At 34.6% G+C, this 13,992-nt stretch overlaps 1 protein-coding gene across 11 annotated transcripts in view; it reads left to right on the top strand.

Moving 5' to 3' along the window:
• Window positions 1-13,992, top strand: part of Neo1 (neogenin 1) — a 168,936-nt gene that overhangs the window by 25,765 nt on the left and 129,179 nt on the right. For all 11 annotated transcript variants that reach the window (XM_051197609.1, XM_051197607.1, XM_051197605.1 and 8 more), the window contains exon 2: window positions 12,644-12,961. In XM_051197609.1, coding sequence (XP_051053566.1) covers window positions 12,644-12,961 — 318 coding nt within the window. The remainder of the gene's footprint in view (window positions 1-12,643; window positions 12,962-13,992) is intronic.

Below are 13,992 nucleotides of genomic sequence, written 5' to 3'. Positions count from 1 at the left end.
CCAGACTTATTTATTGAAAATACTGTTTTTTCACTATTGAATTGCATTAGCACCAGTATCCAAAATCGGCCTACTATATTGTATGGTTACACTGATCAGTGTCTCCTTTAGCTAATTCCACATTTTTGTGATTACTGTATCTTTATAGTAAGGCTTATATTTTAGTAGTTTGATTGTCTAACTTTGTTTTTATTTTAAAAATTGCCTGGCTTTTCTACTTCATGTATATTTCCATCCAACATTTAGTCATCTTGTCTTTGTAACTATTCCAGTAAAGATGGTAACTGGAGTTGTATTAAAGCCATAGGGAATTTGAGAAACCTGACAGTGGTATGTATGTGTAATACACCTTTCTGTTTGTTTAACTCATCTTTTGTTTCTTTTTTTATCAGCATTTTACAGTTTTCACATATCACTTCGTGTTTGTAGAACTATTCTGTGGTTTTGTTTAAATTTAATTTCTAATTATTGACTATATAGAGGGATCAATTTTTGTTTGTTGATCTTTCTTAAACTATTAGTTCCAGAATTTAGATTCCTCATGATTTTTAGTCAGTAATCATACTGCTTGCATATAAGGACAGTTTCATTTCTACCTTTGTTAAATGTTATATATCAACTTTCTTGTTTTATTATACTGGGAAGGATTTTCAGTATACTACTAGATAATAGTGTTGAGTGAAAACACACTTGATCATACCTGCTTAGGGAAGAGCACTCAGTGTTTTGCCAATAGGTAAGACCTGGATTTAGGTTTTAAATACACCTTTAACAAAATTTTAAAGATGGTCCTTTAAAATTCTAAGTATCCTGAGGTTTTATCATGATGGGAGTTAAAATCTATCAGATATGCTTTTTAATCAATTGATAAGCTCATACAGCATTTCCTTTTAGCTTGTTATTTTATGATAGCTTTCACTGATTTCCAAGTATTGATTAATCTTGAAGAGATAACACCCAACTTGGCTCTAACTTTCAATACATTTCTTTTCAGGTTTTTTTTTCTTTTTGTCCATCATTTCACTCTTTGCCTAGGCTAGCCTTGAATTCATTGTATAGCTCAGGCTGTCTTCAAACTCATTGTAATCCTCCTGTCTCAGCTTCTCAAGTGCTGTGGTAATTATGGTATAAGCAACCGCACCAAGCTTTATTTTTTTGTTTTACTGAACTGGACCTGCTAGTATTATGTTGAAGACTTCTCTCTACCAGTATTCATGAGGAATACTGCTCTGTATTTGTCTTGTCTGGTTTTAGTTGCACTGTATTATTTGGTTTTATTGTCAAGGTAATACTAAACTCATAAAATGAGTTTTGACTTTTCTTCCTTTTCTGCCTTCTGTAATAGATCGTGTAGAATGCTTTCTTAAATGCTTGGTAGAATTCAGTATTACAAATAAAAACATTTTTTATAAACATAGAAATTTATTTTCATAATCAGAATACTAAAATATAGTTTAAAACTTAGAAATTGTAGAACTCAATAATGATATAGCATATATCAAAATTGAGATTAATTAACTTTTAGAAGTTTTTCTTTTGTGTACATACTTGAATATTTTTAAGCTGTACATAAGCATGCGTTGACATGAATATTGAAAACTTAAGAATCATGCAGTGAGTGCCTTTTTGCTTATGGGCCCAGTATAGCTGCTTGGTTACATTGTTTGCGTAAGCCATAATAGCTTTTCTGTATTTTTCCCTGATAGCCATTTTTTAGAAATTTAAAGAGTTGAATATTTAAAAAATTGTTTTTTTGAAAAGTATGGCAGTTTTAATGTAATTTGCCCCCATAATCTCATAAGGAGTGACACTATTAGGAGGTGTGGCTTTGTTGGAGTGGGTATTCCATTGTTGGACGAAGTGTATCACTGTTGGAGTGGGCTTTGAGATCTCATATATCCTCAAGATGCCACCCAGTGCCCTAGTCGACTTCTTGTTTCCTCTGAGTCAAAATGCAAGGACTGTTAGCTCCAGTACCACATCTGTCTGCATGCCATCATGTTCCTTGCCATGGTTTAACCTCTATGAAAAATACATACCTGAATTTCAAATATTTGATAGGAAAATGTAAATATTAAAATTAATTGCATATTTAAATATTACATGCCTTGGATTAAGAATGTTAACTTTAATTGTCTCTGGTTTTTTTTTTTTTTTTATTTTGCTCTATATTTATGTCAGACAACATTGACCTAAAGTATCTCTTCAGGATTTTAGAATTCTTTAGAATGTAGTGATTTATGCCAGGCTCAATAATGTATCTGTAGTCTCAGAACTTTTGAATGGAAGCAGAAGGATCAGTAGTTCAATCCCTTTCTCAGCAAACATAGCAAGTTTGAGGTCCCCCTGGGAGCCAAAAAAGACTTTTGATTGTTGGACTTAAATACTTTGATAGTCCTTGGTAGTCAGCCTCAGGAGGAGGAAATGGCCAAATAAGGGAATGGACCTTGGTGGCTAGCTTTAGGAATGTATGTAATCTAACAGTTTTTAGCAAGGCAGAGGGAATGTAGGAGAAGCTAGCAGAATATATACATATACATATACATATACATATACATATACATATACATATACATATCAGAGTCCCTTATTATATTAAAATGGCAATATTTGTTAAAATCAGTAAACCTCTATAAATACATGGTTATTAACTAATTTCTGTTTCTTGTTCTTATACATTTTTGTTCTGTCCTGATTCTTACCCAGTATTCCGTACTGTATGTAGCTGTTACATTTCCTAGGTCTTTTGAATGAGACTGTTTCCTATATATTCCCTGTACTTTTTAGAGTCAGGGTTTCTCTGTGTAGCTTTGTAGTCTGTCCTGGAACTTACTCTGTAGATCAGGCTAGCTTTGAACTCAAAGAGATCCACCTGTCTTTTATCTCCCAAGAGCTGGGATTAAAGGCATGCACCATCACCACTGAGTTTATTCCTGTATTTTGATGATCCAGTCAGTTTTAAGAAGCACTGGTCATGTATTTTATGGTGATTTCCCACCCTTGTGTTTTGTCTGGTGGTTTTCTTGTGGTTGAACTGTAGTTAACCACTTGGGAGGAAGACCACAGATGTAAAGTGTTAGCTGTCATCATCACACAATCTCAAGCATACTTTATCAGTATCCTTTAGGATCTTCACTGGGAATTGGAATGTTTCAATCTCAGCAGAAACTGCTTTACAACAGTACTCCATTGTTTTCATAGTTGAATAGTATTGTAAGGTAATACTGTAGACATAACACGTGTTTATTGATACGTTGATGAACATTAGATTATTTGCATGTTTACACACTTTTTGGCTATTATGAGCTATGCTGATATGTACATTCTATATTGTTTTTGCAAAGAGGGCTTTCTGTTAGAGTTAATATTTGCACAATTGTTTTATATTTTATATTGACTGTATTACCCCAACTTTATTTCCTGTAATTTATTTGGAGAATGATTTCTTTGCTGTTGATATTCTCATCTCCTACTATATTTCTCTGTTCTTTTAATATTTTTAAACTAATAGTTGGATCTAGAGGTATGGTCCATTTCAAGGTTTCCCCCCAACCCCCATTTCAAGGGTTTGTTTTGTGGCGGTAGACTCATTTAAGTAGTGTCTGTGTGAGACTTTCCATCAGCCACCAAGACTTAGTAAGCCATGCCCTAGATGGCAGGTCTGGTCTGTACAACCTGTGAGGTAATGTTGATCTTTATAGGTTGTGTGTGTGTGTGTGTGTGTGTGTGTGTGTGTGTGTGTGTGTGTGTGTGTGTCTGTGTGTCTGTGTGTCTGTGTGCCTGTGTGCCTGTGTGCATGGTTGCGTATGTTTGTGTTCATGTACATACATAAGCCATGGTGACTGTGGAGGTCATATGACAACTTTGAGGAATCAGGTGTCTTCGACCATGTGGATTATAGGGATGGAAATCAGGTCATCAGGTTTGGTGGTAAATGCCTTTACTCACTGGCTCCAGTTTTTATAATTCCTTTTAAAAATTGAAAATATAAAGGGAGATTATGGCAGAAACTAATTGTATGTTGCTTGCAAAGTCTAATAATGCATTCTCTGTCTGGTCCTTATGGGAGATAATCTGACTTTAAGCCACTCATCTTTTATTGCATAGTATTCCTAATTCGTTACAGTTGCACAGTAGTGATATTCTATTATTCTCTGACTTGGGAAGAATACTTGAATATACAGAACTTTACATTCAGCCATGTGTAGTTACCATAGAGAATGATTAAGAAAGACAAGGAATTCCTTTCTTTTTACTTGCTAGTGTCAAAAAAAAAAAAAAAATAATAATAATAATGATTTGGTTCTACAGCATTCCTTTAAAATTTAAGATTGTTATAAAGTGTTAGAGTTCAACATATTTGTGTAACATAGATAAAAGACCCAGAGACAGATATTGGGGTTCAAACTTGAAGCTAAATATCAGAAAAGCAAAACAGTTGGCCACTAGTTTCTTACCTCCACGTCAGGCTGAATGGGATGATCCTGTCTCCATGAGTTCTCAGCAAGCTTCAGACTGTAACCTTTCATCAGGGTGGCTGGAGAACAAATGCCTCATACTGAGACCTTGCTTTTGTCTTATATACTTCCCTAATATTGGGATTAAAGGTGTAAGATATAATTCTATTTTACACTGATTGACTCTTGTGTTAGATCTGGGTGGCCTTGAACTCACATAGATCCATCTACCTCTTATTCCTGAGTCCTAGGATTAAAGGTGTACACCACTACCACCTAGCTTCTGGCTGCTGGGATTAAAGGTGTGTGCCTGGCTTCTATGGCTAGTGGCTGATTTTGCTTTTCTGAATCCTCAGTCAAGCTTTAATAAATCATAAACAATATATCATTATATATTTATTTCAAGATACTGAGGTATTATCATTATTGAGGTTGAAAGGTTCTGTATTTTGATCAGAAAGGGACTCTTGAGGCTACTTAGGTGATTGTAGCCATAGTGGTAGGTTTTTTTTTTGTTTATTTTTGTATTTTTTATGTTCTTTAAATAAAGTTCAACAAATTTTACTTATTATGTGTATGGGTGTTTTATCTGTGCATCATGTGTATGCCTGGTGATGCCAGGCGACAAGAAAGTGTCAGATTTCCTGGAACTATAGTTATAGGTTGTAAGCTGCTGTGTAGGTAGGTGCTGGTAATTGAACCCGGGTCTTGTGAAAGATCACTGCACCATTTCTCCAGTCCCAAGTTTTTTATTCTCTGCTATGACATCATAATCCACAATAATCTTATCTAATCCCAGACCTGGAATTAGCTACACTCTAAAGGATCCTTTAAATGAAAAATGGCATTTAGATAATAAACCTAGATAGGAAAACGTTCATTGCTAATGGGTTAGTTATTGTCACTGGGATGTTTCAGTGAGGAGAGCTAGGAAATATATATTGTTTAAGTATAATTCATATTGGTATTTAAAACTGAAGGCTTGAGCACTGTTTAGTCTCACTGATTTTATTGGTTTCTTTCACACTGAGAATTTCTGTTCTCCATAGTACCAATAAAATTGCTCATTTGCTTTGTCTCACAATATATACTCACATTACATTTTCAGAGTAATAGTTCTAATAGTAACTGCAATAGAAAAGTTACTGCAACAGCTTAAATCTTTGTAGGGTTTTGTCCCTAGTGTATAAACTGTTACCTAGTTTGGTTACTTTGTTTTAAAATTTTCTTGGACTAGTTCTTCCTGATGTGGCTATAATGATGTTTGCAGAGTTGTATTTGTTTTTGTCTGCTTTCAGGTTTTAGATATTTTTAAATTTTAATTTTGTTTTTTACTTAGAACGCTTATGTGGTCCAGTGTCAAACTGGTGAACAAGGTATATATAGAGACATCAATCCCTGTCTTCATATATTTCCTTTTCTTGTGTGTGATGAAAATTACATGTGTATGTATATGTTACCTTTTTAGGTATTTAAATATATCCAATTATTCTGATATTTGTGTTTTTATTCAACTTTTTTAAAATTTATTTTGCGTACCCACTCTTCCTGCCTCCCCCTCCTTCTACCCACTTGCTCATCCACTCCTCCTCAGTCCATGGAAGGTCTCCCCTTTCTGAATTTAATCTTTTTCACACTCTGTGATAGAATATAAAGTTATTCAGCAGTCCTGTTCACAACTATGTAGTACTAGTACTTCAGTGTGTCAGTGTATCTTAGTTTATTCAACATATCATATCACTTTGGTTATCAAAGTAAATCTTTACATTCATTCTGAATAGGTTCACAATGAATAGTTTGTACCTACTTAACTATTTTATTCAGTGTACTTTTGGTATAGCTTCAAAAGATTTAGGATTGTTGGGTTAGAGGAAGAATATATTTGTGTCAGATGCAAAAAGTGAATATACCATTTTGTATTCCTATCAGCCTGTTTCCTTACAGTTTGTCTACCCAGGTTGTTGTTAAATACTTGGATTCTTGCCAGTATGATAGGTGAGAAATTGTATTTCAGTGTAGTGTTAATTTGCATTTCTCTTACTATGAAATTGAATGTATTTTCAAATGACTATGAGCCTCTTACATTTCATTTTAGTAACTAATTCTACATCTATAAAGCTGATATGCGGCCTTATAGAAAAGCTGTTCTTTTCCCAGAGATGCATTTTCAACTGCTTTAGGTTAATATGTATGTGACATCATTGTGAGAATTCTAAGGTTGTGTATTATCCTCCCAATACTGTGAACATCTTTTGGGAGATTTAGAGGTTTCTCCCTGTCTTTTCCTTTCTCCTAAGACTTTTTAAAAACATTGTTGACATGCTACACAGAGATTAAAAAAATCAATAAGTGAATGAAATCACTGATTTATATGGCAGTTTAATAATGCAGAATTAACTTAACAATATTTAGAATTCTCTTTTATTTCTATCAGTAAATTTATAGCCAAATGGAAGAATTCTAGAGCTCAGTATGCAGACCTTGTGAGAGACAGGTTTTTTTTTTCCTTCTTGAAACATCTCATTTTGGTTTGAGAACTTGTATGTACACACTATTTGTAGAAAATAGCTTAGGTAAGTAAGACATGTTAAGAGTTTTCACTCTGGCCAGGTGTTGGTGTGCACGCCTTTAATCCCAGCACTTGAGAGGCAGAGGCAGGTGGATCTCTGTGAGTTTGAGGCCAGCCTGGTCTACAGAGCAAGTTCCAGGACAGGCTCTAACACAATACAGAGAAACCCTGTTTCAAGAAACAAAAAACAAAGAAATTTTTTTTTCACTCTGTTCTCTTTTTTAAATTGTTAAGAGTGCCCCATGGAATTTCATAAACATTATTTGATAGTGAAAGATTTAATTAAATCACTGATGTGCTGTTTGTTGTCTGTGTCCTAGAATTAATATCTTTATTCAGATTTTTTAGTTCAACTTGGTAACAATTTGTGTACATATGGTGATATACTTTAATAAAATATGTAATGTTTGTTTACCATGAAGAAAATTATTATCAATATTGAAAGGATGTCAGCTGTCTTATATCAGCTCTCTAGAAAATAGCCAATTATTGAAGAATTATGGAAAAATAGTTTTTAAAAATGTGAAGTCACTCTTACCAAACTACTGCTCCCTTGAAGACGTACCACTGAGTTTTGACATTAACCATACATGTAGGTGTATTTACTGTTTAATGAATGTTTTTAAAAAGTTCATGTAAGACATTGAATATTACTCTCTTCTCTGTTTCAAATCTACAATAATTCTGAATACTTCAGTAGCTATTCACTTACCTTTCCAGTGTCAGCTTTTAATTCCTTGCTTTCCTTATCCTCCAGTATTTTCTTCATTGCTATGTAAAAATCAGTTTCTGCATCTGTGTCCTACCCCTGCCATTGCTATATGGTGACACTGAACACAAAAGATTAAGGTGAAATGTCACATTGGGAAATGGGATGGGATGTGCTTAGTGATTGCAGATTACATTAAGGTGTAAGGAACTAGGAAGTCACTTGACAGTAGTTTTAGTTTGCAATGAGATAGTTTTCTTGTAGTGAAGAAAATTACACAGAATGCTTCATTTGTGGGTTTATAAAGAGGCTTGCTCTGCCTTTCTGCTATTAACTTTTTACTTCTTCCTGTAAAAGAGCAGGGGTTTTATTTCTGCTGGTATTAAAATACCATGTGTTGATATCTTACTCTGGGTACTACAAAATGTACAGCTAATATAAAGCATACGGTTAGATTTGTTGGTATTTGGGGGATGGTGCTTATAACTGAAAGTAACTCCCTGTGGACAATGTCCTTTCCTAAGATGGTATTTTATCAAGAGGTGTGAAATAATCTATCAAAAAGTGAGGAATAGTCTATCAAGAGGTGAGAACTATTCTATTAAGAAGTGAGAATTTTGTATAGACTTGGAAATGTAGGAGATACCAGACAGGATCCATTAAGCTTATTTCAACATATTTTGTCCAGTGACTTTGGCCTTAGTAAACTAATACTATTTGGACTAAAGTAGATATAGTGTGAGGACTAGTGAGAAGTACAGGTTAGTTTTTGTATAAAGTCAGCTCCGGAATGTCTCAGAGCCCTCTTCAGTGCCAAAGGAAATGATAAATTTTTAAAAAAGTGTTCATGATTGTTAAATAGTAAGTTGATTTAAAAAAAAAAACCACCTGTGGCCAGGTGATTGGTGGCACTCACCTTTAATCCCAGCACTTTTGAGGCAGAGGCAGGTGGATCTCTGTGAGTTCAAGGCTAGCCTGGTCTACAGATCGAGTTCCAGGACAGCCCCGGCTACACAAGAAACCTTGTCCCAACCCCACCTCCCATAAGTAAGTAAGTAAGTAAGTAAGTAAGTAAATAAACAAACAGTGAAGCCTTTTTGTGTGTACTTAGAGATTTTTACTCTCTTACCCTCCCATCTTGATCCTTCACAGTAGCCAGTAGTAACAAACTGACACACTTTCTTAGTGTTTATGTAATCACATACTCATGGAATTATAATTTCCATTCATTGGCATTATTCATTTTCCACAGAAAGGTCAATGTAGCTCAGCTTTTGCTGGACAGTACTCTAAATCAGGTGAGAACTTTATACTGAGTGGATCCAGTTCATCCTGCCACATGTTGTGATGATTTTATTGGAATACAGTTTCACCCATTTTTCTGTTGAGTAGTTTAAGCTTTTTAATTCTCTCATATATAAAATCATTTTCTCTAGTTTATTGCTTGCCTGTCCTGTTCTGGTGTTTTGCAAAAGTGTAATTATGTTTTTTAAATTTAAGAAAATAAAGGTTATCTGTTTTCCTTTTCTGTGAGGTTTCCTGTTTTTATTTTAAAACGTTGCCTAAGCTTCAAGGTTATTTTTGTTTTTTTTCCTACAATTTCTAATATGATTTTTATTACATACTGTAATGAATTTTTATAGATGTGCTCAGTGGCATGCTGTAGTATTTGAGATCTGGTTCTGTTTTTACCTGTGGAACCTTTGGCAGTTAACATTTTTGTGTTGCTTTCTTCTATGAAATGGAGATGATATTAGTACTACTTCTCATAAATGAGTGATGCAAACATGAAAAACATTTAGAACAGTGATTAAGACACAAAAACATAAATACTTACTATTACTACATGTTATGGGTAAGGCATTTCATTTCCCCCCATATAACCAATTGTGTTAGTGACAATTATTGAATAGTTCATCTTTATTTTTTTTTTTTAAAAAAAAGATTTACTTATTTATTTTTATGTATGTGTTTTGCGTGTGTGTGTGTGTGTGTGTGTGTGTGTGTGTGTGTGTGTGTGTGTACCATATGTGTGTCTGGTGCTTGAGGAAGCCAGAAGGGGCCACTGGGTCCCCAAAACTGGCATTAGGTAATTGTGAGCTACCCACTGGGTGCTGGAAACTAAACCTGTGTCCTGCCAGAGCAAAAAGTGCTCTTAACTGCTGGGCTATCTCTCCAGTCTGAATTTCATTCTTTTCCTGTAAATATAAGCTTTTCTCTGTTTTGCTTGGCCGCTTTTTAAATAATCATTCTGAGGCTTAATATTAATTATAATTGTTTGGCCCATGGCTCAGGCTGCTTACCGGCTAGCTCCACCTATGAGTTAACCTATTTGTAATATTCTGTATTTTACCATGATGCTCATGATTTGTTACCTCACATCTTGTCTTTCTGGTAGCTACATGATGTCTACCAGAGAGAAAGAAGTTGTCTTTGTCTCTGTAACTTTGTTTGGATTTTTGGCCTGGCTCTATTCAGTCTGGCCATTGACAAAATCAGTTTTATTCATCAACCAATAAAAGCAGCACATGTTTGCAGCATACAGAAGGACACACCACATCAAGTACCCCTCCTTGCAATTCCTCCCCACTTAAAGTATCTCTTTTTACAGGCTTTAAAGTCTATGTCCCCTCCCCCTTTAAATCCTCTGCTTCTGAACTGTGGTTGCTTAATTATCCTAGTTCTACGAACTGACACCTAATGGGGGTAGACTCTTTCTTTTATAAAATTATTTTACCTTTCTTGGATTTCCTTTTTCTTCTGTATAATATTTTAGAAATTCATGAGCATTTACAAAATATCTGTCACCTAAGTCTTAACATGGATGAGAGACATGCTGCTAATTAGCTAGAATTAGACTGGAGACCGTGAGCTTATTAATATTTTAACCAATGGGCTTGACTTTAGAAATTATCTCTAGAATAATCTAGAGGTGGAGCCTATCCAATCCATGAGTAGGATATTAAAAATATGATTGAATAAAAACATACTGTAAAAATACAAATCCTTAGCTAGTAGATCACAAAGTGCCTTGAGGTATAGACCAAGTCATTCCAGACAACTTTAGACTTTCTGAAAACAACATTTGCTGAAAATTGTGAACTTTGAATTCAAAGTCATTTTTATTACTGACTATGCAACATAGCATAGTTGCTGTTGTATCTTTGTGATACTAACACTTGGGGAGGCTGAGGCAGGAGAATCAGGAGTTCAGAGCCACCCTGCATTACATAGTAATTTCAGGATTCAAGGCCTGATCTTCTTGAGACTTTATCTCATTAGGGGGTGGGGTGGAGATTGAACTTGAAGGGAGTTATATGTGGATTTTTTTTTAAACAAAATAAAATCAAAAGCGAGACAGTGTGTTAAAATATAAACCACTTAAATTGTTGCAGTCATCTTTTGATTTTATTTGTCTGGGTCTGGCCTCAGTGGATGGTGATCTTAAAATTTCTGAGTTCTTCCTCCTTTCAGGTGCTGAGATTACGCCTCTTTATTTATTTATTTATTTATTTATTTATTTTTATGGTAGAAGTTTTGTACTAATGCTTTTAAATTTATGTTTATGCTTTATATATGTAATATATTTTCACTGTCCTGCTAATAAAGTGGTATTTTTTTAGGTCCTGTGTTAGATTCATGTGGTATAATGCAGATGCAACACATAAGAGGGTAGGAGTACCATTTACCTATTATTTTGTACCTTCTATAGTTCTAGAAAGTTAATGCAGTAGACATTTTAATGGGAGTAACTAAAATAATTTGTTACTTTTCAAAAAAACCGCTAAGTTCATTTCTAGTTGTTTTAAAACTTGACAGATACATTTCATAGTCTTCATCACTGAAGACCTGAACTTTTTTTTTTTTTTTTTCTAATACCTTCTTGGAGGAGAGTGAGTAATTTGGAATTTTCATAAATTTCTAATTGCTTGGAAACATTTTAAACAGTTGGAATGTTTCTATTTATTTTTTTTCCTTCTGCCATCCTGCTTCATGTTTATTTAGAACTAGTCCCTCATATTACAGGATTAATGTATCTTAAATTCACAATATAATATATAAATAACAGTCTTAGTGTCATTGTTTCAGTTAGATTTTACTGAAGATGAAGCCTGATTATAGCTTGAGTTGTTTATATACCTATTGGACAATAGATTTTTTTTTTTTAATAAAAGGTGAAACTTTATCTGGCTAAGTAAGATACAAAGTTTATAGTACATGTTTTCTTTGTAATATTTTTCCTTCCTATGTTTAAAGTGTCAGCTAAAGATTTAAAAAGAATAAACTGAGTTCTCCTGTGCTCTTTACATCAAAATGAGTTTTGTGTGTGGGTATCAGATCTTGGAGTTATAGACAGTTGTTAGCTGCCCTGTGAGTCCTGGGAATTAAACCTGGGTCCTCTGGAAGAGCAGTCAGTGCTTCTAACCACTAAGCCATCTTGCAACCCAAAGAAGTTGTTTTTTGTTTTTCAGTTTTTGTTTTGTTTTTGTTTTTTTGAGACAGGGTTTCTCTGTATAGATCTCTGTCCTGGAACTCACTCTGTTTACCAGACTGGCCTTCAACTCACAGAGATCCTCTTACCTCTGCCTTCTGAGCCCTGGGATTAAAGGCATGAACCACCATTCCCATCCTCAGTTAAACTTTTATTAGCAGCTCATAATATCTAGTAAGGCTGTTCTTGTGTGTGTGTGTGTGTGTGTGTGTGTGTGTGTGTGTGTGTGTGTTTTAATAGGCTCTTCTAAATGAGTCATTTGGTTTCTTAGCAGTAAATTTTATTTATCAGACATCAGTAGTGTATCATATTCAAGAAACAATCATCTGGGAATAATTTTTCGATATGTTGTTTATCCTTACAGAAATAATAAAAGAAATGTTTATTAAGCTTGTCCTTTTTCATTATTTTTGTAGGAGCCAATGTTCGAACATTCACTCCATTTTACTTTCTGGTGGAGCCAGTGGACACACTCTCAGTTAGAGGCTCTTCTGTTATATTAAACTGCTCAGCATATTCTGAGACTTCTCCAAAAATTGAATGGAAGAAAGATGGAACTTTTTTAAACTTAGTATCAGATGATCGCCGCCAGCTTCTCCCAGATGGATCTTTATTCATCAGCAGTGTGGTGCATTCCAAACACAATAAACCCGATGAAGGTTTCTATCAGTGTGTAGCCACTGTGGATAATCTTGGAACTATTGTCAGCAGCACAGCCAAGCTCACAGTAGCAGGTAAGTCCTGTTAAATGATTTACCTAGATTTTCTATTTTTATAAGGTCTAAATCTAAATAAAAGCAGTGTGCTTTAATTTTCACGTAATTAGTATTAAGTCATGTAGCATGTCTGTTATGCATGCACTCATTTTTATGGGATTATACTCGTTATTTTAGGATTGTGCAGAATAAACTAGCACTTTCCTATCAGTTGCTATCAGAACTACTAAGTAATTTTTTCTTTTTAACTTGTAAATGAAAAAAATGGTGGCTTTAAAGCCTTCTCATCATAACCAATGTAGCTTGGTAAACTTTAGTAAAGCCAGAATCCTGCTTCCTGGTAGTGAAGAGCAAGGAGAAAAGAGATGTGAATAAGAGGCTGTAAGAGATGATAAGCAGAAGCCTGATCTGAATGATATTATGGAGGAAGTCAGTACATTAAACTTTAAGGAATGGACATTATTTATTTAGAAACCTATAGTGTCATTAATATATAACTATAGAAGGCAGAGTGAAAACAGAAATTTGTAAAAAGACAAATATTAATTCCTTTTCAATGGATCCCTATTTAAATGGTAGCAAATATAGAGAAATTAAGGATGTAGAGAAATCTTCATGCCTGCTTTAAAGTAGACACTAGCATTCTCTAGTTAGGGTTTCTTTACTTGAGCATCAGATGAGGTATTTTTGTGAAGGGCCGTGTTGTTTACTCACCTTGGTCTGCTGCAGGTGTGTGAGGATGGAGCTAACAGTGTCAGACATCCACTCCTCAGGATGGAGGGATATGTTCTTACCTCATGCTCATGTACTTACAGCAGCGGTTCTCAACCTGTGGGTTGGGACTCCTAGATTTGTCAGATGACCCTTTCACAGGGGTCACCTAAGAACATTGGAAAACACAGATGTTTACTTTATAATTCATAACAGTAGGAAAATCACACTGAAGAAGTAGCAACATGAGGTCACCACAACATGAGGATCCATATTGAAGGGTCGCAGCATTAGAAAGGCTGAGAACCACTGACTTAGAGGGTTTTGGCCCTTTTGTC

This window comes from Phodopus roborovskii, unplaced genomic scaffold (genome assembly GCF_943737965.1).
Source record: "Phodopus roborovskii unplaced genomic scaffold, PHOROB, whole genome shotgun sequence".
In the NCBI taxonomy this organism is placed as follows: Eukaryota; Metazoa; Chordata; class Mammalia; order Rodentia; family Cricetidae; genus Phodopus; species Phodopus roborovskii.
The sequence above is the reverse complement of the archived record's forward strand: the minus strand, read 5'-3'. Positions and strand labels throughout refer to the sequence as shown.